Source organism: Ixodes scapularis, unplaced genomic scaffold, assembly GCF_016920785.2.
Source record: "Ixodes scapularis isolate PalLabHiFi unplaced genomic scaffold, ASM1692078v2 PGA_scaffold10__122_contigs__length_95168666, whole genome shotgun sequence".
In the NCBI taxonomy this organism is placed as follows: Eukaryota; Metazoa; Arthropoda; class Arachnida; order Ixodida; family Ixodidae; genus Ixodes; species Ixodes scapularis.
The window spans coordinates 78,543,183-78,569,260 of record NW_024609836.1 but is presented as its reverse complement, the minus strand read 5'-3'; the positions used below and the strand labels follow the sequence as shown (position 1 = coordinate 78,569,260).

The following is a 26,078-nucleotide window of genomic DNA, read 5'->3' as shown; positions in this document are numbered from 1 at the left end:
CTTGTTCCGAAACAACCTCGGCAATCAAAATAAAAGCCGGGCAACTGATGGCAGGAAGTAGCTTCCTGATCTCCTCCCGGAAAACGTCGTGGATGATGTCGCGGATGCCTGGGAGGCTGGCGTCGAAGTTGCAGCTGGACGACTTGAATGTCAAAACGGTGGAGAGTTGTTGCTAGTGACTGGCTCGGGCCTGCAGTGTACATTCAATGTTGGAAGCCTCGGTGATATGAGCCCTTCGACTGTTGTCGGGGAGTTGCGGACAAGACTGCCGAAGGTGTTGTCCCTCACATGAGGGACATCGGATTCTTAGCTTCTTGTCTTTTTATAGTATCAGGGTCGGCGTGAGCGCTCGATCAAGTGGAAAACGTCCTCCACAAAGGAGGTGACGCTCTCATTGGGGCCGTGTCCTCGACAGAATCAGGAATTCGGCTCTCTCTCGTCAATGTTGGCTCATGAAGGTGCACTTCGGCTCAGTCTTGCATACTTCCCCCGACGTTAAGGAGGATTCGTGGTTTTCAAACCAGTGCCTGGCGGTTTTTTCCACAAGAAGTCTAGGTTCTACAGGAGCTGGTTGGCTGTCCACCCACTGTGGCGGGCGACACGGTCATATTGTTCAATCCAGCCCCCGACGTCTTCATACACCTGGCGTGAAAGGGCGTCGGAGTGTGAGGCATGCAAACAATGGTGGGAACGGACGCCGTTTGCTCCTAATGGTTTGTCATTGTTAGCTTAGTCAGCTTCGGTTTTTCTGGCAAAAGACCGAATTCCGGTGGTTCTTGCTGGTAGCATCGACTCGTTTGGATTTCAGGTTCTTCGAGGTGTATTTTCAAGGTTCGTCCTTGCGGTACTCGCTCGTCTCGCGGTTTTTCTGCCGGGCTCGGGATAGGACTTGGTTCGCGGCTCGCCGGGGGTTTAAGACGCGGGATAATCCGCCACCCGTGTCCCGTTATCGGGGAACTTCAATGAGGAGCCGCCAGGGTGCACACAGAGTGAAGGGCTACGGGTAAAGTTCCCAGCACCTTCACCAGAACATACGATGAGAGCTGAGCATGGCCTGGAACTTTCCAGAATAGTAAATATTGATAGAAGATTGGACTGGAGCAAGCATCCGTGACAATATAACAAAACTGACAGAAGAGAATCTATCCTGACCACTAAAGAAGCTGCATTGCTTTAGTGGCATCCTGTCCGAATAAATCCTCTTCTTCGGGGTTTTGGCGACTGCCGTGGACGAACTGAACTGAAATGGATGTGGGACCACTTTTCTGGTAATGAGCCGCTGCAGACTGTCGTCGCAAAGCGGAGTGAACGGGTGAACTGGGTACGTAACACGCGCGATGAAATGTCCATACAGCTTCCAATTCGCGTAACGAGTGTTGATGAAACTATTCTGTCGACGAAACGTGCGACAGACCGGCGGAATCAATACCAACTGCAACACCTGTGCTCCGTGAAAGTGCACGTCTACGCCAGAACAATTTAGGAAGCAGCACAGCATCACCCAAAGCACGGTACAGGAACTACCAGCTTGAAGGCAGCTCTTCGGTGCGCCGCACACCTGTGCTCCATGAAAATGCACGTCTACGCCGGAACAATTTGGGAAGCAGCACAGCATCACTGAGCACGGCACGGGAACTACCAGCTTCAATGCAGCTCTCCGGTGCGCCGCACAACCAAAGTGAGCCTTCGGTCATTTGAACGAAGCGGCACCACGATCGCGCACTGCCAAGCACGACTCACGCAATTTCAGTCGCAAAGCTGTGTATCAAAATATATTGTACACGCTTCACTGCAGACCTCGAAGATTCCGATGGTCAACGAAAGCACATATATCCGAATCAATCCAAGGTCCGAGCAATGTAGGGCCGATTGTCTCTTTCGTGGCAATATCCCCGCCGGTTACCAGCGAAATACACACCGTTCCGCCATATGTTCATGTTATGCCTCCGTCAGACACCACGCAGAACTCTGAAGTCGCTTTCGACCGGCCTCATATGACGGTTTCCGCGTCTGAAATCAACTCGCCGAGACGAACGACAACAAAGAAAGTATCCGACAAGCTCCGGACAATACTACGGCCTAGCTGGGGCCAGCCGCGGCCTGGGAGCTGCCATCTTCCCTGTGACGTCACGTATTTGGTTTGGTCACGTGACGAGTGGTCAAATTTGCTTACAATGGGGGTCACTTTCGAGTGCAGACCGGAAGCCCGGTTTATCGCTCTAAGCCCCTCTACCTCGTTGTGGCTGCAACAACGGTACATTGGCTAGAGGTGATATAACTCTACCAAAAAGATGGCCGCCAGTGGCCGTATTCGCGGAGCGGGCAAACGCGATCCTGCAATTGTAATAGAGATCAGTGTGCTAGCCGCATCCCGAAAGTCAGGCCTTATCTTCATACATGCCAAGTCATGCCTTATCTTCATACATGCCAAGTCATGCCTTTTCATATAACCTCCCATTCCAACTTTTAGAGATTAGCATTTATCGGGAGCTAGAGATGTTCCCCTCGAAGCACAGAAAAGGAAAAACTCGACGGGCATCTTGAACAATCTCTTTGAGCGATCACATCTGCGCAAATACACGAGACGCTCCCACGAAAAAGAAAATTTTTAACTTTTATACCAGTCGCGTCATCTGGTGCACGACTGCAAACTCATCGCCAGATGAAGTGCTAGAAGCTCTGGAAGATGGCAGCGCTAGAACACTATATAGCTCCTACGGAGCAGAGTAGCGCACGCAATCCTTTGATCCGCGTGTTTCGCCGACAACATGGCCGACAGAGCAGCTGGGCGCGAGTCACGTGGTACTCAGGGTTCCAGGGGCGGCCCGCCCCTATGGGAGATTACATGGAGATCGACTCAACACGGCTGATAAAAAAAAATAATGCCAAGTTCACACCGTTCAAAACTAGTCTGTTGTGAAGTTGGTAAAGCACTAAACACTTTATCAAAGTTTTAATAATATTGGATTCGTGTGAAAATTTTGAAAAGGCAATTTCCAAGGCAATGGCGTTTGAAGCACACGATTGTTCTACGCAGCGGAGATGGACTTTATTGATTGGCCGGAGCGGGTCACGTGAACGGTGTGACGTCACCGCGTTGTCTGTTGCCAAATGGTGCTCAGGCAATTTAAAAAAAAAAATTACGTTATTGCATGGCGCACAACTTAACGCAAATTATTGTAAACTGTTCCTTTATTATGTCAAAAAGTATTGTCGTTCCGTACATCAGCAAAATAATCAAGAAGCAGCGATTTTCTCGCGTTCCCCATGCATTTGAAGCCCGAGTTGGAACTCCCCGGCGTTCGCCGCTAGTCGCCTAGAGATGGCGTTCTAGATTGCGCTACTGAATAAGTATAAGTACCTAGGCGTTCAGTTGTCGAAAGAGGCAGACTATCTGAAAGAGCATTACGTCCACCTCCGTCAATCCGCCACACGGGGAGCTAACATCCTCCGTAAGCGCAGCCTATGGAGCTGTAATAGATTCATAGTGTGCCACGAAATGTGGAAGGCGGTGGTGGTGCCAGGTTTGACGTTCGCCAACGCAGTGGTGTGTGTACCAGGTGACACAAGAACCACCTTGGAGCGCAGACAACGAGAAGTGAGACGCCAAGCGCTGGGCTGCCATGGCACGGTGGCGAATGAGGCAGTGCAGGGGGACCTGGGCTGGTCGTCTTTCGAAGCGAGGGAGGCGACAAGCAAGGTTTCCTATGACGGACGGCTTCGACTCATGGACCGGTGCCGTTGGGCCAAGAGGCTGTTCATATACACACATATGACTTCTCTGCAGAGCCGTTGGCGAAAGCGCCTCTACCAGCTTGAGAAAAAGTTCGGCTTCTTCACAGAACCGGTGGAGGCGACCACAGAGGTGCGGAAAAGGGTCTGTGGTGCGGAAAAGGGTCCGCGAACAGGAGAATGTGCAATGGCTGGAGGCTGCCCGGACAAAGTCAACCCTTACCATGTATGCGGAGTTAAAACAGCAAATCACGGCAGAGACGCGGCTGTACGACAACAGCTTGGGCAGCCGCCTATTATTCGAGGCTCGTGCTGGAGCCCTGCGCACACTGGTGTACAGCACTTCGACAATAGTGTGCAGTCGACTGTATGCCGAGTATGCGAGGGTGAGAGCGAAACCGCAGAGCACATCATACTCCGTTGTGGCGGAATCCGACCTTCTGCCACTTCTGCCACCGAAGAGGCGAACCGACTACACGAAGGTGTCCCGCCTCTAGCGGCAGCGTTGGGCTTCTCGTCAAGCGAGGCAGCCAATACTACTGAAGCCTTTTGGAACACCATCGAGCAGACGAAAAGACGACTGGAGGATTGGTGGCATCATACACAACACAGGGGGCGCTGAATTCACCCCCAGGCTTGGGCACGATTATTTGAGACCGCCCGTTATAAAGGGAGCAGCCGCAGTATCATCATCATCATCATCATCTCTGCTCCGAACTAGCTATATAGTGCTCTAGGCAGCACCTATAGAAAGTGGGATGCATGCGTCCCTTAGCCGTTGGCAAGCATTTTTGCGTATATCACGAACTGGGACGTGTATGTCCCACTGTCTTACAAAGGGCTAGAGTATATGCTTCCGTGTACGCCTCCCTTGAGTGAAGTTCTCCCATCGCCATACTTCGCACAAATATATTCGTTTTTTGATTTTCAAGAAATACACGGCGTGTTGCAACTTTCAAGCACATTCAAGGGGCCTTGAAAGGCGTTTATCAAAATCACGGGTATAAATATTTAAAGGAGCTGTATGAGCCCTGTATAGTTGTTGAGCCTTGGTATCCGCGTGGCTTTTTGGCACACCTGCTCTGCGAGATTTAGCGCCCCTTAGGATACTTCCGCACCACCTGCAATTGTGTGGCCTAGAGTGTGAGTAGGGGAAGGTCAGAATTAGAAGCCTCTTCTGCGACGTTCTGCTTTTATTATGGCTGTTGGAACAACGCTGTTGAGGAGGATTTCGATACTGGACTCTTCGAAATTGTCTCTCTTTAGGGCTTCTCTAAATTTGTTCCTGTGAATGGTTTTAGCCACTCGTGTCTTTTTTAGGGCGAAGCTCCTTAAAGTCCAGCCTTGTCCGTCTGTCCGTCCGGGCGGCGTCCGTGCTCACATAAAAAGAAAAAAGTTTGAGCAGTCGGCAGGATTCGAACCTGTGCGGGGACACCCCAATGAATTTGTAGTCCATCGCCTTAACCACTCGGCCACGACTGCGGGACGAGTAGGGGGCTCTGAGATGTGGTAGTAACTCAAGAGCTGGGGTTTCTGTCATGGATGAAACGTTGCATGTAGCCGCTCAACGTCTGTACAGCTAGGAGAGGGCGCTGCGGTCAAATGCGTATATGATCACGTTAAACTTTGCATGCATTGGCTCAATGTTTATAGACGAGAGTGCGCTGCGGTCAAATGCTAAAATGCGTATATAACCACGCTCCATACCACACATTCTCTTTCTGACATGGACCGTTGACTTAAAGGTGGAGAAGCGTTCCCACGGCTTCTAGCGAATCCAAGCTGATCCGCTAGAAGAACCACTGGCTCTGCATTTCATCGACCATAAAAATAATGGTGAAGTCGAAACGCAACCCGGAACTCAGCTCTACCTATGAGCGATACAAAAAAAATCAGCACCATCAGCACTACTTATGAACAATAAAATCAGTATCATCAGCACCAACAGAGGTCCGCCCCAATCAACATCATTCATTACGTAGAGATGCGGTCATTTTTTCTTGTCCTCGATCTTCCTTGAGGGCGAAGCTTAGAAAAAGGACAGAAAATGGTCGCTGCCTCATTTGCCCGAGATGCACTTCCATTTTTGATGTTGTATGTATTCATTTGGTGTCCACTACAGGTCTGGTGTGGTGTCTTGCTCGGCTCCACTTATTGTCATCTTGGTTCCTTTGGTGTGTGCCAATTGCAAGCGGAATGCGTGCATACCGCTTGAACAAAGCTTGAGTTGTAGATTTAGACTAATAAACAGTTCGTATTGGGTTAAACCTTGCGGTTGTCATTTAACAACAGCCTGATTGGACGTCTGATCAGACGGTTTCGTCGTACATCTGTTCCGCACTTTAGGGCCGCTGTGTGCGCTGCGCCGCCATCGAGAGGGCTTCTCTGTTGGCGTCTTTTGGAACTACGCCGTGCGAAAGAAAATGAGAGCCTCGTTCATTGATGACCGGCGCCAGCCAATGGGGGCCTGTCCATCAGATCGCGGTTTCACCTCGCTGCATTGGGACACGGGGGTTTAGGTGCCGTTTGGAGCGGCTTCAAAACTGATGGCGTCGGTTCCCTCCATGGGACACTCAATGCTTTCTAATTAAAACAACTCGGCGCAAAATGCCAAGAAAGAGAAAACGCACACACACGCAGCGTCTCCCTTGTCGAGTTCGGTTGCCGTGTAGAAGAAAGAGAATAGCGTAAACATGGACAACTTCAGACTAGTTCCCGTCTCTTAAATTAATACCCGCCAAAGAGAAGTCTTTTCCAGTTGGTGCACTTGATGCCTGGGTTGCCTGCACGAACTGCGCTACGAGAATGAGGTGCAGAAATTTGAGATGGCGAAAGTTCACCACTCCAAAGGATCGAATTCTATCTCCTCGATCTCCTTGTAGGCGAACAAATCACTTGCATGCTTTTACTTTCTTGTGGCTTGTAGGTACGTTTTGCTATGGTTGTTGTTGTGTTTTATTTATTGTTTTTTGTTTGTCCAAAGTACGTTTTTCGGTTTTCCCTGCCAGACAATTACAAGCTTTCCCGGGACGACTGATGCTGCTGCATCGTTTATATTTTTTTTGTATGGAAAGCATTTTTGGCGAGCTACAACGTTTCAAAGCGATCCATGGTAATCATCAAATATTTCTTGACGTAAAGAACAACTTCCTTTCCGATTGGCACCTTTTATCTAAAAGGGTAGTTTGCTCCCGGAATACAGTCGATGACGCATTTCATTGTATCACCCACTTATTCACTATAAACTGTACAGTCACACACTTTTGCGGGCCGCCTCGATAAAACAAGTAGATCCGGACCCGCGGATTTGCGCCTCCGATCCACATCCGTAGCTCCTGTCATCCGCACACGATTCGCAATCTGCGAAATCGAATGCATTTTTATCCGCATCCGCTAGTATACTGTGGATATCCACAGAGGATCCGCGGGTAATCCCCGTATATGCAGGGCTCTAATGATAACCCGTGAGAACGTGACGCTTGGGGTTGTGACAAAACGCGAAAGTTTGGAAGCATGACATTACCTCAATCAAAAAATACAACATACAATTTCTTTTTTATCAGCCGAGGTCTGTTTAAGTTGAGTTAGGTTCATCAAACCAGGAAATGGCATTGTTTCCGCCTGTAGCAATTGTTTTCGTGAAAACACTGGGGAGACAGAAACAAAACAATGTTTTCTTTTTCACTGACAAATAGTTATTGGTTTCTACATTGAAATTAACGTTACAGGCGGCCGCAATGTCACATTTCAGCTTGATAAATATTAGACTTAGGTGGAAATGTCGGCTCATCAGCTAAACTTTTGTTTTTCTCCCCGTATCTTTTGATGCAGGTAACGTCATGTTCTCAAACATTCGCATTTTATCACAACTATCAAGTGGAATATTCTCACAAAGGTTCAGCTTTCTGCAATGGGTAATTCATTTCTGTGAGCGAAACAACAAAGCGTCTCAATTTTCTGATTGGGCCCTGTATCGTCACTGACAACTTCAGAAACGCCGGGCGTGGTCTATTAGGATCATGCTTCTCGCTTTGTGATTGGTTCTTTGGCGTTGTTATCGGTTGAAACCCCTAACCGATTGACTGAAGAGCGATACCCTAGTAAAACAAAGTTATGTTGTATGAAAAATGTCATGGTTCAATAAACTCACATGATCGAGCAAGGTCATATAGGAGTATAGTAAAACCACACAACAGTACAAAAGCGGTTAGGTTCATAAGTTATTAGAAATTACTAATGGTTTTTTATATCTTAATACATAATCTTATATGTTTCTAATACTTTATCATAAGGTTCTTATATGCTTCTAGATAATATTATCTGAGCGATTAGTTTTGAAAACTTATTTAAGGGTGATAATTTCAGCGAATAATAGCTACACAAAGCGGGGAAAATATATTTACCCGCCACGATTATTAAGGAGTCTTAATGCTTCGCAGAAAGTGATAAATGAGGACGCGAGATATTTAAGAAAAACAATTATCTTTAAGCAGATTATATATTAAAAAAAACATTTACTCCACAAGAGAGGAAATTGATTGCACGAGCCATTTAAATTGTATCATAAACATTTGAATCTGACATAGTAACTGGAACTTCTCAGTTTGTGTGTTCTTGGATTGTTGTTTTTTAGCGTTGTTCGATTTTCCTCCTAGAAAGCAGGAGTTTTATTTGGGGAAAACAAACTCCTTTGAAAAATGCCTTAACAACCGTCGATATTGTTTTTTTCAGAAATTTTCTCCCTAAACATGGTTTCCGTTTCGAAACCGGAACTAACCAGCCGGAAGTAACCAACTACTAAGTGTCGTTCCCTTTTTAGTTTTCAAAGGAAATGTATTTTTCCGTCAGAAGTAATTAAAAACGCCGCCGTACTACGTCCGTGCTGTCAAGTATATATATATATATATATATATATATATATATATATATATATATATATATATATATATATATACATATATACATATATATATATATATATATATATATATATATATATATATATACCTTATTAAGTGATCAGGAAATCAACTTTCTTTTAAATATTACTGCGCGTGCGGCAACGTATAGCTTATGGGAAGCATTCATTGGATTCTATATTTGAGGGCGATGTTTAGAGCACATGCTCAGAATGAGCTCACATTAATAGGCTACTAAGACCTTCAATCTTGAGAGAGCGGAACGCACGTTGCAAAAGAACTGCGGAAGCTCGCCATTAGCACGCGCAGTGCTGAAAGAAAAAAATAATTTATTTATGATCCTTTCTCAAGTTCACCGGATAAATGTCTGCAGTCACAAAAGAGGCTTATAAAATTTACCTTTGTGACTTCAACCTCTCAAATTTGATTATCTGGTGCCCTTAATAAGACATTGGTCTCGTTCCCCAATGTTTGCACGTCCACTTCGTGTCCCGATATGTTTTGTATACGACTTCAAAGCATTTTATTTTCTAGGCCCGTTGGCATACGCCCTCATTTGCTGCTAACATGTCTTAAAAATATTCTTTTTAATTGAGCCTTTTTGACTCTTTTTCAATAACGGCCTTTTGAATTTCGAAAGTAGATGCTGTCTGTGAAGAATCCGCCGTCATCAAATTTACGTTTATTGTTTGACCAGCATTTGGTTTTTATATGTTGTGTGAATAAATAAGTAATTATTATTTGCTAGCAGTATTCTAGAAATATGTTACGGAGCTAATGCGGTTCTTAGTAGCTCATTTATAATGCATTAAAAAAAACATTTTATTTGTCAACACAAAGTTTAAAGGGACTAAAAACTGAAACATGTAGCAGACGCTTGAATGATCTGACGAACCAGGAAAACGCCTTACAAAAGGTCTCTCCAATAAAACCGGTGATGATGGTTTAAGTTTTCTATACGTTTAGTGTAGCCCCACTCGATTCAACCTCCCTTTGTGTGTGTGTGTGTGTGTGTGTGTGTGTGTGTGTGTGTGTGTGTGTGTGTGTTTGCGTAACGAGACAACAACAGCCGGCATCGTTGACGGCATGCCAGAACAATATTTCAAAACTACATGCCCATTTTTGCAAGGTCCACTCTATGCAAGACTCATGAGCATATTTTGTATCCAGGTACCGAGACATTTACACCAAGCTGGTTTTGCCATACTGCTGCGCAAGAAGCCAGATTGGTGTATCTCGTCACAGCTGAGGTGCTCGCTATCAATTTGAAACCGTTGATATCCTTCTAGCTGTACCATTTACAGCGATCACCTAACGTCTGGCCCTTCTGCACACTATCCACCGTGAATATCGATTTATATTGCCACGGACAGCTTAAGATAAACATGGTGTAGAGAGTCCAGAGCAACTTGTCATTGATACTGCGACCCTATGAGATACCTAAATTTCTCTTTAAGAAGGCCAAAGATAACGAAGCAAGAAGCTTGAACAAAATAGGCTACGCTTTACGTTTTGTTAGCCTGTCGGTTTCTATGGTCTTTGTGAATAATTTGGTTAAAAACTGGGTTAATATATCTAGCGGCACAAATATCTGCAATTGTTACATTATGATTTGTTATTTCAAATAAAAGCCCTAAGCTCCAGAGACTGCACCTCTATAGTTGGCATAAAGCGTCAATGGCAAGAAAGTGCGTTCTCACCCTGTCTATGTCACACAACTGTCACTGTTCTTCATGCCATAAATGGCTTTCAAATGCGTTGTTTTTTGTAGTTTTTTTTTTAGAGCGAAACATAGTATTTATGAGGAAGATGACAAACTTAGCAATCCTTCAATGGATAAGAAAACAAATTTTATAAAGCCAACGCGATTTTGTTTTTCAAGTAAAACTGCGCTGAGGAACAGCTGTCTTCTTTCCATTCCAGATGTGCTCCTCAACGGATACAGTCACCCTTGAAGAAGCCGAGCTGACCACGTGTTAGAGACTCGTTGAAATTTTATTTTTTAATCAAAATTTTACCCACTTAAACAGACCTCTTCTGAATATGTTTAATCTTCAAGTCAATATTTTCACCCAAATTGAGCACACCGTCGCGCGCCGTCTCTTCTGTAAGGGAAGTGGAGGCTCCAGGCCCGAGTTTCTATGCCGGAACCGCTAGTAGATTAAAAGAAAGTTACCAGCTGCGAATTCAAAAAGCGCAAATGGCGAGGGACCAGATGAAGAAAGATACCGAAACAGCGCTGAGTCCGCTCTCTTCATCTGGTCTTTCGTCTTTTGGGCAGCTTTAATTCTCATGCATGTCGAGCCAACTCGCACAAGCTTCAACTTTACCAACTGCCACCATTGTATAAATTTAAGAACACAAAACGAATTAATGTCCGGCATTATTTATATGTAATCATTTAGGAGAAATTCCCAAGATGGAGATGATTTATGACACAATGTATGGATGTCTCCTCATAAATTAAGAGTTTAGTCGTGCCCTTCAGGGTGAATGGTGTGCAGTTGAACAAAGCAGCCTGACGCGGGATTCTATTTAGAGTTTACTTTTCTTGTTAATAAAGCGCACCAGTGCGTAAAGGAAAAAACAAGAGCTTATTCAAGGTGGAAGAAAAAAAGCATCTTTTCAAAGAGCTCTGACACTTAATGATGATATTAATCTTTTAATATCTCTGATAATAACGAGTGTATAACGGTTATATGCATAAATCTGCTCGTTTGACCGAACTACATAAACGCCCTCCTCTTATCAACCTTGAAGGATTTCCTTGAACAACTGCGTCTCTGGATCTGAAAAAAAAAAAAAAAAAAATCAGAATTACTATTTTCGCACACTTCTGTACGATACAAATCGAAAAACAAATTGCTGTAATTTTAATATAACATTGCCCCAAGTTCTTTTTTAATAAAATAGTATCAGGGTGTTGAACTGGTGTAAAGTATCAGCTTACGCCTTCTTCAAGATTGACAGAAATTATATTTATTGCTTAATGTTTCTGTATTATATGTATTCATACTTCGTTAATGCGAGGCTGCAAGAGAGCTGGTTAAGAACTGCCAGTTTGTAACGCTGGAAAGTGGGAAAACAGAAAGACAGGACAACACGAATCTCCGCACAGCTCGAGTTTTGTTGTGCTATCCTGTTTCCCCACTCTCTAGGGTTAAACGAAATTACGTGAAATTGCTAGGCAATTCTCTTACATACGTGAAACGTTCTAGCGTACGTCACAAACGTTTAGCGATACTCTGCACTCTAAAAACGTTTGTGTGTCTACTTTCACGCACAACACTCGGCGATCCAATCACCGCAACTTACGGAAGCAGCTCAGCGAATGACGATGCCGAAACATCTGTTTCGACCAAAAAGCGCAGTCTGAGTTGTGACATTAAGCAATGCAAGCGTGGCGTTTTGCATTGCTTAATGTCACAACTCAGACTGCGTTTTTTGGTCTAAACATATGTTTCGGCAGTGTCATTCGCTGAGCTGCCTCCGTAAGTTGAGCTGATTGGCTCTCCGAGTGTTGTGCGGGAAAGCAGACTCAAGGGCTTTTTTTACAGTGAGTTTCCAAGCGCCAGACGCCTACGTTCACGGCGCTCTTCATCTTATTGTTTAAAGAGTACCATGGTGTGCACTTGATAGTTGCTCTTAGAATGAAAAGATACTACCTCTTATCGTGCTGATAAATCTGGCGACCTTTTAGAGTCTTCCGTAATCTCGAGCTCCTCTCCCTCACTCTGCACCGGTGGTCGAGCTCCTCCTCGCCTACCATTCTGGTCACATGACCTCTTCGTTGACCAATCAGCTTCGAGCCCCTCCCTACTCGTCTCCCACCCGTCAACCAATCAGTGTCGGGCCTCGCGTCCACGTAATTTATCCATGCTTTACGAAAGGCCGAACACCTAGCCAAAGAACGTTTGACGTTAAAATGGCATACTCCGTGTAATGTTTGGAAATTCGGAACTGGTATGACAATAATTTTAATATCAAGGCCGAGTGAACTAACAGGGAGGATAACCATCCTGGACACTATTTATGCAGCAATGAAAGTTAATTTTCCAAATGTTAACTTTTTCAAATGCAAACGATAATATTAAACTATGTTGCCATAGTATTGAATGCCATATGTAAAGAGTAAAGGTACAGAAAAGGTGATGACACTGTAGTTCAATGTCTTTCTGCTGAAATAAAAAGAATAATTTACACTTTACATTTTACGGATTATATGAATGGCCTTAATAAAATCCTAGAAAGGTAAATATATATGCTGATGATAATTGGAAGAAAGAATAAGTTACAAAGAAAATTTACGTATATACAATGGGCTCTTCCCTGCAAAATAAAAATGAAGATGAAATCCCTGACACTCGGAACGGCGCACTGAGGCCCAGGAGGGTGGAGCACAGGTTTTATTTGCGAATAGGATATTGCTATTAATAACATGTCACGGCATATCACAAATTGTTCATTCATTTTGAAGACTTTAGTTTAACTGGGATGCTCACATAGGTATGGTTTGCAAGAGTTCATTTAATAGACTGTATGTAAGCAAAGTATACAACGCATTTAAGTAAATAAGATGACACTTACCGCAATCCTCATTACAGTCGGCCTCAGTGTGAAAGCAGTTCAATGAACGAGGACAGCCAGATCTCACCATAACTGGTACACAGTGATTGGTGCGTGGATTGAAAGACCATTTGGGTTGAACGTTTCCTCCACGACCTCCAGAACCACCATTGTACAGGGGTTCACATCCCGCTTTTGCTGTTGTCAAGAATCCTGGGGACAGGAATGAAAAGTAATGGCTCTCTGTCACATCTACCGGATATATTTCAAACTTGTTGGCTCCAATGTATCCCGTCAAAACGCAGTGACCGAAAGATTAACTAGCCTGAAATATACGTACATACAAGGGCATGAAAGAAGAAACTATTAAAGCAAACCGTCATGAGTACAGTCGTCCTCATTGTTTTAGTCACGTACAGACTAGAAATTCCAAAACGTGGCTATTCCCTAGCATCATAGTATCGTTTGGCAACCATCAAGATTGCCGAATTAGGCAAATTATATGCCGAAGAAGACATCACGAAGCAAAGCGTGGGAACATGATAGGTAACCCCCAGTTTTTCTTGGGCTTTCATTGATTCCAGCTCTTCAACGCATCCAGGGGCTGGCTTAACGTCATGAGCCGCCTCCACATGGCAATGCATTTCGAAACCGTACCTCGGTTAATTCTTTTGCCCACACCTTCTCGCGAATCCTAAGGGTCTCATGAAGGAGGATATGTGCCGAGAAACTGAGGGATAGAAGAAGACGAGAGGGCGCGCAGACGTCAAGACGCCGTGCTCTGGGGCCCTACACTCTCAGAAAAAAAGGTGTATTATTACACCCCTTGTGCCATATAATACACCCCAAAACTTCAATTCGACGTACAGCGCCCCATAATCGAACAGGTGGCCCCAAAGTTTACGAGGGGCTTGGTAGCCGTTTGGTACAACTTATTAAGATAGCTGATGCACGTATTATTGAATACAAAAAAGACTATCGGAGTTTTCTTGGCCGTACTGCAAAAGCTCCGTGTTTTCTTCCTTTGGTCTTTGATACGTACTTTAGCAATTTAATAAGTTATATCGCACTGTTATCAAGCCCCTGGCAAAATTTGTGCCGTCTGTTCGACTGCAGGGCGCTGTACGTCGAAATGAAGTTTTGGGGTGTATTATAGGGGACAAAAGGGTGTGAGGTGATACCCTTTTTTTTAGAGTGTACGTTGCGCTTTTGTGACTCCCACGGCGACTAGGGAGAAGGAAGTGACGTCAACATTGCAGCAAACGCAAATCGGATGTTGATTGGCGAGAGTCGCTGATGACGAATTTACGCGGAAGAAAACAAAGCACACTATTTTTTTGTTTTCTTTCGGGTAAATTCGTCATCAGCGACTCTCACCAATAAACATCCAATTTGCGTTTGCCGCGTTGGTGACGTCACTTCCTTGTCCTTAGTTGCCGTGGGAGTCCAAAAAGCGCAAGATAGGGCCCCTGGTTGGAATGATTAGTGGGCAAGCCTAAAGCTAGCGGTTTTTGTCTCCACTGTTCTCATGGAGCGAGTTCAAGTTCGAAAGCCAAACGACGGTCGTTGGCGTTCCGCATTCTAACGGGCTCGAAGAGTGCAGTAGAGACAAAGGCAGCTAGCTTTAGGTATATCCACTACTCATTACAACCAGAATTCGGCGTTCTGCCGTCCCTGCGCGCTCTCACCTCCTCCGTTCTCTCAATTTACCGGTGCATACCCTTAGCGAAAAGTCGTTCAAAATCAGTACACTCTAAGTGTACTGAAGTATACTAAAAGTATACTTTCAGTGCGGTCTTTGTACTGATTGTATACTTTAAGTGTACTTGAAGTATACTTCCAGTAAAAATGGCGGTGGACTGAAAGTATACTCGTCCGTACAAAACTAGTACATGTAGTAGAATCGTAGTGCCCGCGGCAAAAAGTAGTTCAAAATCAGTATATCGAAAGTGCACTTAAGTATACTAAAGGTCTACTTTCAGTGCTTGCAGCCGATGTACTCAAATTATAATAACGGGTATATACATATATATATACATATATATATATATATATATATATATATATATATATATATATATATATCAGTGTGCCGAACCGAAAAAAATACAGGTTCGGTTACGGTTCAGGTTCAGGTAAATTTATTTTGTTCCGGTTCAGTTCTGGTTCGATTAATTCGATCCCCGAACCGGTTCGGAAATTATAAATGACAAATTGCAACATCAAAATAAATTACAAATAAAACATCTGAAATCAGTATATAACGAAACGGGATACATCGTAGTGTAAGGCTCAGGGATTTCTACCAGGAATGGTTTCTTTATGTGCACTCAAAGGTTACCTCACCGACGTTTACGCATTCGGACTTCATCTAATTGGGTCCGACGCAGTAGCTGTAAAATCCGCGACCTCCTTACAAACCCACTTACAAGTAGAACTCGCTAACTATCCCGCCACCTCGGCGTGTAAGCAATTGAAGGAACAGTGGGGAGAAAACACAGCTTTCTTTCTTTGAGCTAGGCTTCGGTAACTCAAATTAGACCCTTAAAGAAGTTTTCATTAAACAAGATACGGAATATGAAAAGCACTTCACCGAACGCAATGCCAGAAGGACGTAATAGGATAAATATTAAAATAGAAGAGTTCGCTGTCTCACAAATATGTTACCTTCTAAGTGCCTATACGAAACCGGATGCATTACCAAACTCCACAGCCTTTTCTTTTCTCATTCCGATGGAAGCAAGCTTCAAGAACTCGCGCGTTCTAGAAACCTGTTATGAAATGAGCACACAGCAGCATTTAGGATTTACGAGATTGTAAAAAAATGAAATCCCGTGACGCGATTTTTTTTTTTTTTTGCACAGCCTTCTAATTTTTTTTCTTCCGTGCAAGCCGCGACCAGCGCAATACTGGTTCCTATGTCAAGATTCATGGATGCAGCGTTTGTCAAGATTCATAGATGCAGCGTTTATATTCCTAAGACTGAGTGGAGAAAAAAAAACATGTAAGCGAGGTGTGTGTCAGTCGACGGCACTTAAAAAACAAATGGCATTGATAGCACATTCATTGTCAACAGCGCGTGGCCGAACCGTTTTGACATGAGCCGGTAACCGTTATTTTTTTTCCGGTTCAGTTCCGGTTCGGGTTCATCGCGATAACAATATAACGGTTCGGGTTCGGGTTCAGTGGTTCGACACCCTGATATATATATATATATATATATATATATATATATATATATATGAGTGTGTCGAACCGAAAAAAATACGGGTTCGGTTACGGTTTAGGTTCAAGTAAATTTATTTTGTTCCGGTTCAGTTCCGGTTCGATTAATTCGATCCGCGAACCGGTTCGGGGCGCTGAACCGGTTCGGAAATTATAAATGACAAATTGCAACATCAAAATAACAAAATCAAAATAACATCAAAATACCATCAAAATAATTAAAAAAAATTGCAACATCACGTTCTAGAAACGTGTTATGAAATGAGCACACAGCAGAATTTAGGATTTACGAGATTGCAAAAAAATAAAATCCCGTGACGCCATTTTTTTTTTTTTTTTTGCGCAGCCTTCCAATTTTTTTTCTTCGTGCAAACCGCGACCAGCGCAATACTGGTTCCTATGTCAAGATTCATGAATGCAGCGTTTATATTCCTAAGACTGAGTGGAGAAGGAAAATGTGTAAGCGAGGTGTGTGTCAGTTGACGGCACTTAAAAAAGAAATGGCATTGATAGCACATTCATTGTCAACAGCGCGTGGCCGAACCGTTTTGACATGAGCCGGTAACCGTTATTTCTTTTCCGGTTCAGTTCTGGTTCGGGTTCATCGAGATAACAATATAACGGTTCGGGTTCGGGTTCAGTTCCGGAAAAAATACCGGTTCGGTTCCGGTTTTCGGTTCGGTTCGATTCCGGTTCGACACCCTGATATATATATATATATATATATATATATATATATATATATATATATATTGCGATTTTTAACATCAACACACTAAAAACGCGATAGATAGGCCGATGCCGTTTTCACAGAATATTTGTGGGGCTCGGTGGACATTAGATGAGTAAATAAACGTCAAAGTACGTTGTCTAATTAGCTTCTTTAATTGACAGTGTAATTGACCATGTTGAATTTTCAATTTTAAAGGGGCTATGAATAAACTCTAGCCCAACTGAAACAATTTGCGAAAAGGCGACAAGTTTTGGGTTATTCATAGCTAAAACTCTGCCCTTCGTCGCCTGATTAAATACAGTGCACTGGACAGAGCGCGGGATGCTATTCTTACGTATTCCCTTCAGTCGAACCGTTGGAAGTATGATGCTGGAGCATCCACCAAAGGCACGCTTTCAAAAGAGTGCAACTTCGTTCATGCTGAATGCGACAGCACTTTATGAGGGTTGTAACTTCACTAGAAAATTAAATAATGCATAGAACTCCAGTATGAGAAGCTCTCGCTAACACAAACATGCCATCACCGATATGCCACAAAACTGCTAATTTCACTCTCCACTTTGCCCGCCCCTGCCGCGCGTGGTTCTTGAATCGAGAGAAAAAGTGCGAAATTTGATAAATAAATATCTTAAAGCCCCTTGCTGTTTCGTGAATAGTTTTGATTGTGTTAGGCTTCAATAACGACTGCCTCTAAAACAGCAATAATAAAAAAAAGTAAATTTACGGATTTTAATTACTTAAAAAGATGTTGCCACGGTTATTCGCCCATGTAATGTCCGCCGAGTCGCACGACACACATGAAGACTGCATCAACATGACATGAGCCCCCAATTTTCCTGAAACCAGTTGATTAAAAAATATCACCGAGTATATAGCTGACATAATGTGACAAAGGGATGCTTCATTTCTCATTTCACTGCAGACCACGTGGTCCAAAAGTTCCCCGGGGAAACGACCGGCACTGTCAGAGCATACTTACGTCGCAAATGCAACATGGACTTACGCCTAAAAAAAAGCTCAAATAGAAAAATTAGCTACATTGTACGCCACGGAAAGTAGCATTATCTAACTTGTCAATAATTATTTAGCTAGTCATCTCTACTATATTTCTCAATTGAACAGTCTACTTTTATTGCAAAGATAGCTTTTATTTTCCCTGAGCTGTATTTGTTACCTTTATTGAAGAATAAAAGTTTACTGTAAAAAAACTGTTAGCACTATTCGGAAGCTCGGCGATCGAGGGCAATCGCACCAGGTGTTTGATGCTGCTGATGAAAAAGCATGCACATGACTTTGTTTTCAAAGTGCACCGCCACTTCCGTGCTGCCTCATAGGCTAGTAGACAAATTACGTTTGTAGGATAATCCGGTGTTTTTGTAATGCAGGTCTCAGCGTACTATATGCTGTTTCATATATCTGCATCCACAGCAATCAAAAGGACAGGAGGCAAAAGAAACCACGGCTAATAATGGGGACATAAGATCCTCCACCTTGCATGGTCGCATGCAGCGCAAATCAACTTCCGAACCGCGTAAGCGAAGTGATGTTATGAATGGAAGCTCGCTCTGAAATTGGCTGGAGAAATCGGCGCCTTTATGTAACAACCTCAAGCTTTCACCGAAAGTGTTTCATGGTGTAGATGTATCTTGCAAAACTCTAAGACATCTCAATTCACGTGAAAAGAGATTGACAATTGCAACAACGAACAACACCGTCGATCGAGATTTCCACGCTGTAAAAGATCGACGTAAATTTAACGTGTCTTTCCCTCGTCAAAAAAGACGGGCACGCTCATTGTTTCAAAACACGAGGTTGCCCTCATTATGTATGTGCCGCGAGAGCCGATCCTTCCAGAAAAGCCGAAATACCAGCGGTGCAAGCATGCGCTGATGAATCAAAATAGCCTTGGCGACAATAGAGCACTATATAGCTCCTTCGGAGCAGAGTAGCGCAATCTAGAACGCCGCCTATCGGCGACTAGCGGCGAACGCCCGGAGGTTCCAACTGCGGTCAGAAATGCATGGAGAACGTGAGACAATCGCTGTTTCTTCAGTATTGTGGGGGTGTACGGAGTGGCAATTGTTTTTGACATAATAATGGAACAGTTTATAATAATTTGCGCTAAGTTTTGTGCCCCGCAAGGACCTGAATTTGTTTAAAAAATTGCTTGAGCGGCATCATGCAGCAGACGACACGGCGACGTCACACCATTCACGTGACCCGCTCCGGCCAACCCGAAAAGCCCATTTCCGCTGCGAGCAAAAATCGTCTGCTTCAAACGCCATTGCCTTGGAAATTGCCTTCTCAAAATTTGCACACGCATCCGATATTATTAAAACTTTGATAAAGTGTTTAGTACTTTGCTAACTTCACGGCAGACTAGTTTTGAAAAGTGTGAACAAGCCGTTCATTTTTTAATCAGCCGTGTTGTATCGATCTCCATGTATTCTCCCATAGGGCGGGCCGCCTCCTGGAACCCTGAGTACCACGTGACTCGCGCCGAGCCGCTCTGTCGGCCATGTTGTCGGCAAAACATGGGGTTCAAAGGATTGCGCTACTCTGCTCCGTAGGAGCTATATAGTGCTCTAGGCGACAAGGGAGAAATTGCTTGAGATAGTTTCGGTTTTACACCGAAAAAGAAAACCGAAAGTTTAGATAAACCCTAAGATAGACTAAACGTTTTGTTAATATTTTACGAATATAATAAAGTGACATTATTATTATCAATATATTGATTTGCTTAATTTTGTCTTCAAAAAAAAAAAAAGAACAAAAAGAAGAGACTTTCGAAAACTGCGGAAGACCATCGCTATTGCAATCAGCTTCCGTTCGGCCGCCGTTGGAGTTCCGAAAAGTTCGAGCATCGTTTCCTTTTTACGTTTCAGCCGTTTTTGCGGATATTCTAGATATCTTCCTTACGAATACCGTGTTCAAGAATAGCAAGCGATTACTGAGAGCTGTGAGACGCAGCGTCGCAAGTGGCGGACAATCATGGCCGACTGGTGCAAGCGAAGGTGAGGAAGTTCCCTTTGTTTCTGCGAAGTGCGCCGCTGTTTCAAACTTTGTCTTGTACCGTGTGCTTGCTAAGCTATGCTTGACTCTCACTATGCTCTACCCGGTTTTATTTCGTTATTTGTGAAGAGCGTATCTTCAAAATTTATGGCTCTCTCCGCAGAGTGAGAAAGATTCGTGTGCGGCGGAACCGAGGGCCAGCCGAGGGCCTGCCCTGGGCGCCGTCCCTACGACGCGGTCGCCCGACGACGCTTTTGCGGAGCGTTCAAGTACAGTCTGACGGCAGTTCAAGCAATCACAGGTCATGCTCGTTCTGAACGTGTGGTCCCAACAGTCTCTCGCCAACGGTTTGCTTCATAAAGCGGGAGCGAGAAAAACATTACAAGAGCGAGCAGCATGATTTCTTGCCCGTGCTGATGCCTGTGCCATAGAGACGGACGATCTCTTTGCGTATGCCGAAGCGGCACGCTTTCCAAGTTTGCGATTGTGTGTTGTGAATAAAGTGAGTTTGGATGTCACGTTTTTTAGTGGCGGCAAAAGCCGCTACAAAAGGCAGAGCAGTTAAAAAAAGGAAAAGCATGAAAAAAATGTTAAAAGGACCTGAATATTCGATGGAGTTGAAAGACTACCAACGTACCAACTCGCCCAGTTTTTCTTCGTCAAAGAATAATAGCCAATACTAATAAATTAAATAAATGCCAACTTTTAATTGGTTAGAAATTTATAATTGATGAAGTACAGCCCTACCCTGCTCTAGTGCTTTTATGATATCAGATAATGTGTAAATATATAGGATAGTTCATAGCAACCATTTATGTCCGACCCATTATATTGAATCTTTTCTCTAAAAGCTCGAAGTTATGTAAAAAAAAGTACTTATCATAAATTAAGCCGCACCACTGAATGTGTAATAGCGTATGACGTGTATGTGTGTTCACAGCAAAAGAAAAGGAGACATTAAGAAAATGCCAATCATTTTGTTTGCTCTGTGTTAGAACTTCTTTCAGGTATCAGGTTTTCAGAAATGATATTGTCCGATTTTCCTCGCCCTTTTGTCAGGATGAAGTTGTTACTATCTAGCCTTCCTCACATAGTGGTCCTTTGAGCGAATTATGTGATGTTATATCATAGAGTGGCATAGGGTAATTTTCTCTTCTCTTTTTACGCAGGATGTAATGGCATACCATCATCAAAAACGAGAGTGTACAGTGAGGCAGGCTCGGAAACTTGAATAAAGTGATAAGTAGGATTTCAATTTCTGTCTTATCAATTACGCGAAGAACACTGATCATAATGTTTCTATGCTACACATACATACTTTCAGTTGAAAAATGCAGTGCACCTCTTCTTTATGGCTTTTCTCACACAGTTTCAGAAGACGCCGGTACGTCATTCTCACGAGGAATAGAGCTGCCAAAGATTTCCTCATTAATTTCCTGACTCATTTTTAAGAGTGCATCTCCCGATGGTGGCGCCTCTGCATTATCATCATCAATTGAGTTGTCAACGGCGTTTCTTAACATTTCACGAGAATGGAGCTGTATGAGATGAAATTTCACAGGTTGGAATACTAGCCGTTCAAAGAAACACCTTTGAAAAGTCAGCTTTTTAAATGCAGGCGCTGATTTTTCTGGTCAATTTGAGACCGTTCTTTCCGTTCAGAACGCCCGACATACCCGGCGTCCCAGATAACTTGCACCATACTTTAAAAACAAACCGGAGGGCTCTGCAGGAGTGAAATCAACTGTCGTTAGCAAGTGTCTTGAGAAAGTGCACAAATTTTTTTAATGCGCCTGGTTATGTAAATAACTAAGATTAATGAGCTAACCTTTCAAATATTCTTTTAAGGGCCAAGATATCAATCGTAAAGTTGCAGGGCGCATTGAGAAACACCGAATTAAAGTGTTTGAAACATAATACGTTTTCGTGCTTTTTTCCGGCCTTCAAAGAACGCACATTCGCGGCGCTCTCGCACGCTGTGATTGGGAAAACGAGTTGTCACGCAGTATTTTTTTTTTTTTTTGTATTTCGCGGGCGTTTTTTTGAAGGCTAGGGAAAAGGAGCATTCAAAGTGCACCTTGTTGAAAATGGTTTAATTGGGTGTTTCTTAATGCGCTCTACAACTTTCCATTTCACACCTCGGCTTTTAAACAAAGATTTCAAAAGTTAGCTTGTTACTGTTAATTAAATAAATAGGCGCACTAAAACAATTTCGTGCACTTTCGCAAGAGACTTTCTAACAGTGTACAGTTGGTTTCACTCCCGCAAAACGCTCTGTTTTTTTTGTTTTTGTTTTTTTAAAGTTTGGTGCAAGTTATCTGGGACACTCCGCATATATGTACTGGTAGTGTACATTTAGTACATTAAAAGCATACATGAAGTGTACTAAACGTTCACTTATAGCACGCTAAGAGTACACTCGAGGTGCACTTATGGTATACTACATATGTACTTGGGGTGTACTAAAGGTATACTATTTTGTTTCATAAAAGTGTGAAACTAGTACGATTTCAGTACATACCCTAAGTTCACTATTAGTATACTTTCAGTATACTGATTTTGAACGACTTTTCGCTAAGGGTAGAGTCGCTCCGGCGCGTGACCTTCGCCCATGAATTGTTTACTCTGTTCACCGCTAAGCTGACTGTGTGGTGGAAGCTACATGCACGTGGAACCAGTCCGCCGTCGGTCTTGCACCAGGTGATCAAGTTATCTGCAATTACGGCGATCAATTGGTCCGGCGAGTAAGTGGCTTCTACGACCCTGCCAGCTGGATTGTGAACGGAGTACAACATCTGCGATGTTATGGATGTTTCTGTGTGGGCGAACGACTGAGGGATGGATGCATGAAAAGAGGTGGTGGCCGACTCGCAACGTCAGCTTCTCGTTCGATTCTCCGTTACACGAAGTCCATTTTAGCAATGAAGAAAGATGTTTTGTCCTGTGCTCACCAAGCGAAGCTAGGATCTGCCATTTAAAGAATCAAGTAGTTGATTCCTCAAGTGAGATAACCTAGCAGCGCTTGATGAGTACGACACACGACAGTTACAGCAGCGTGTGTGCACTTCCGAGGAACACTGCAATGTAGGTTGTTAGATGCTAAGCCCCTCGACAGGGGACGTCTTTCTATAACCCAACTCTTCTTTCTTTTTTTTTTATTCAAGTTGAATTTGATGTGGAAATTATTTTAAAGGCAAAAGTTATGCATGATTTTCTGAAAATTTCAATCGGAAAATGACGGCCGGCTGAGTTTTCGTATACATGGGGCTCTATGGGCACCAGAAACCGAAAACGGGCAAAAATGGGCTCCATTTTCCCATTGAAATTTTCAGAAAATCAATTATAATTTTGATTAAGTTATCGGATCGGGCTAAAACTTTGGCATCTGGTTGTGACCTCTAGCGCTACCTTTGGGCGGAGAATGAGCGTTCGGCGATGCCTAGTTTATATTTTGCGGTAAAAAACCCTGAAAATATTCTTTTGTGACACCCTGTATATATATATGTATATATATATATATATGTGTGTGTGTGTGTGTGTGTTCAAGAACGGTTTTGTTATTGACGGAAGCGGAGTCACTAAAAAAATTTTTTTCCAGGGAAATTAACGTACCCACTTCGACACAGGCGTTTGATTTTAAATGAACCCACCGAATAAATAAATGACAGAACACTATGTTTCTGAACTAGAAATATCCACACGCTTCAGTCTCAGGATGATAAACTATATATATATATATATGTGTGTGTGCGTGTGTGTGTGTGTGTGTTGTGTGTGTGTGTGTGTAAATGAAAAGGCAAGGGAAAAACGGAAAATAAAAAAAAAAAAAAACTTCCAAGAGCCTACTCGTCCAGCTCACTACTTTGATTCAACATCAAATGTTACAAGAGTAATGGCTCACAAAAACATTGCAAGGTTTTACCAATGATTTCGCATCCATTCCAGTTCAAAATTAAGGCCCAGTACAACCGAAGCATCTACGGAATGATACAAGATGTACTACGTACCTGTTGTGTGAATAGAAATAACGACGGCAATCAGCAGGAGCTTCATCGCTTCTATTGATTCCTTCTTTATGGAATGGAGTTTCTGCGCAAACTGCTTCGCATTTGAGCGAATTGACGATTTTATACCTTCGACACATAGCGTAAGAATCACGTGGGCAATTGTAACATTCTCCATTTTCGCCGTCATGACGCAAAATTCCAACTGTGATGATTGTTTGAACCCCTCAAGAAGTAAATAAAAATAACAACAGAAAAAAAAAAGAAATACAATACACAATCGCAAAATGCAACGGCGTTTGTTCGGTCCACCTCTGTGCGTCAAAAAAAGCTCGCCAAATAAATCAGATACTATCAAGCAGGCACGTAGCCAGGATTTTGTTTCGGGGGGGGGGGGGGGGGGGGGGAGCCGCCCATGACAAAATGGTGTATGAGGGGGAAGGGGGAGAGGGGGCCCCACCAAAATGGCAAGATTTGGGGGGGGGGGGGGATGGCCCCATAGGTCCCCTTCCCTGGCTACGTGCCTTCTATCAAGGCTTCGTTTTATTTTCTCCTTTTAAATATTTGTTGCCGGAAGGTGTGCATATCTAAATACTAAGTTATACTTCGAAATTTGAACGCAGCGAACGTGGCGTTGCGCAAAATATGGGCCTTTGATTGGTCGGCGATCAGGGACTCCATATATCCGATCAATCTTGTTATGCTCGACGTCGGAGTATAACAGAGCCTTAATACAACCTTGAAATCATGAGGGGGCCTTGTCTTCTACGTTGCATCGTCAGAGCTCGGCCTTTCGACGTCGCTGCGAGCTGCTAGTTCTTCCTCACCCTCAGTGCCTCTTCGTGTGGTCAGTGACAAGTTAAGAAGCGGAGGGTGCGGCCAAACTTCCTTGCATCTCATCATCGCTCCTTGGCCTAAGAGATTCCGCCATTAACCAATGAGCAGGTCGAACAACCAATCACGAAACAAGACGCGGAAATGTAAAGAGCCAAGAGGAGAGTGCTTATTCGGGATAGACCAGTGGCTCTCATGTTTGGAGCAGGACCCCTGGCGAGGAAAATTAAATAATCGTTTAGGTCGTGTTTCTGTTGTGCGTCGCGTTACGTCCTTCCAAACGCTGTGAAGTATTAAACCGCATGCAAGCGGTTTGTCGAGCGACGAGTAGAGCGACGGGGAGCAGGTTCGCTATCGAGCAGTCAGTCGCGCGAATAGGCACTGATTGCGTCTTGAATTGAAAGACCATTTGGGTACGGACGAAAATGTCATATATGGCCCTGATATATTTTACATATGGCCATATATGATAACATAAGGTGCCAAATAAGGTCATATGCCGCTATATTTGGGAGGAAATACGGCCACATATCGCCATATAAGTGGGCAAATACTGCCATATATGGCCACAGAAGTGCATAAAAGCGGCCATATACCGCCATATACGCGTGCAAATACGGCTGATTGCGCTGCATAAAAGTTCAAATACGGCCTCATATAGCCCTTTCACGACATATATGGTTAAAAATATATCCCGTGATAATGATATTAGTGTCCGTTTCGGTCGTACAAAAAAAAGTTATATGTACTTGCGAAGACACTAGTTGATTTATCTACAGTGCATGTCTCATGTAATTGGTTAACTATTGTTAACATCCTTAAGGTGAAGTTATTCCAGATATTAGGACCAATTAATCAATTCCGCAATTCGAAGATTGAAAGACAAATGAAGTTTGGTTGTGTGTTTGACGTGTGACAATATGACGAAGTCCATAAGATCGGAAAGCGAGTTAATTAAATAATGGATTTTAGATCGCAGCTCTTAGGCGCCAGTTTCCGCTTTAAGTGGTGTCGGCGTCGCCGTCGGCATCGGTGAAACCGCCCCGCTTAATT

At 43.5% G+C, this 26,078-nt stretch overlaps 1 protein-coding gene and 1 non-coding gene across 2 annotated transcripts; both read right to left on the bottom strand.

The window, feature by feature from the left end:
• Positions 1 to 5,132: 5,132 nt before the first annotated feature.
• Trnac-aca lies at positions 5,133 to 5,214 on the bottom strand. The gene has a single exon. It is a non-coding gene; the product is annotated as a tRNA-Cys (tRNA).
• A 6,142-nt stretch (positions 5,215 to 11,356) lies between these two features.
• LOC120849248 lies at positions 11,357 to 24,263 on the bottom strand. Its single transcript, XM_040221437.1, has 3 exons — positions 24,195 to 24,263; positions 13,239 to 13,430; positions 11,357 to 11,440 (listed from the first exon to the last, which is right to left on the bottom strand). Exons 1-3 carry the CDS (start codon positions 24,238 to 24,240, stop codon positions 11,400 to 11,402), a joined length of 279 nt encoding a protein of 92 aa, XP_040077371.1. The 5' UTR covers positions 24,241 to 24,263; the 3' UTR covers positions 11,357 to 11,399.
• Between the last annotated feature and the right edge of the window lie 1,815 nt (positions 24,264 to 26,078).

Bases quoted from the DNA above. Each gene is read 5' to 3' on its own strand.
- LOC120849248 (XM_040221437.1), bottom strand. From the start codon at position 24,240: ATGAAGCTCCTGCTGATTGCCGTCGTTATTTCTATTCACACAACAG. The intron at 13,431-24,194 runs GTACGTAGTACA...TCCTGTCCCCAG, and splicing joins TATTTCTATTCACACAACAG to GATTCTTGACAACAGCAAAA. The intron at 11,441-13,238 runs GTAAGTGTCATC...TTTTTTTTTCAG, and splicing joins CGACTGTAATGAGGATTGCG to ATCCAGAGACGCAGTTGTTC.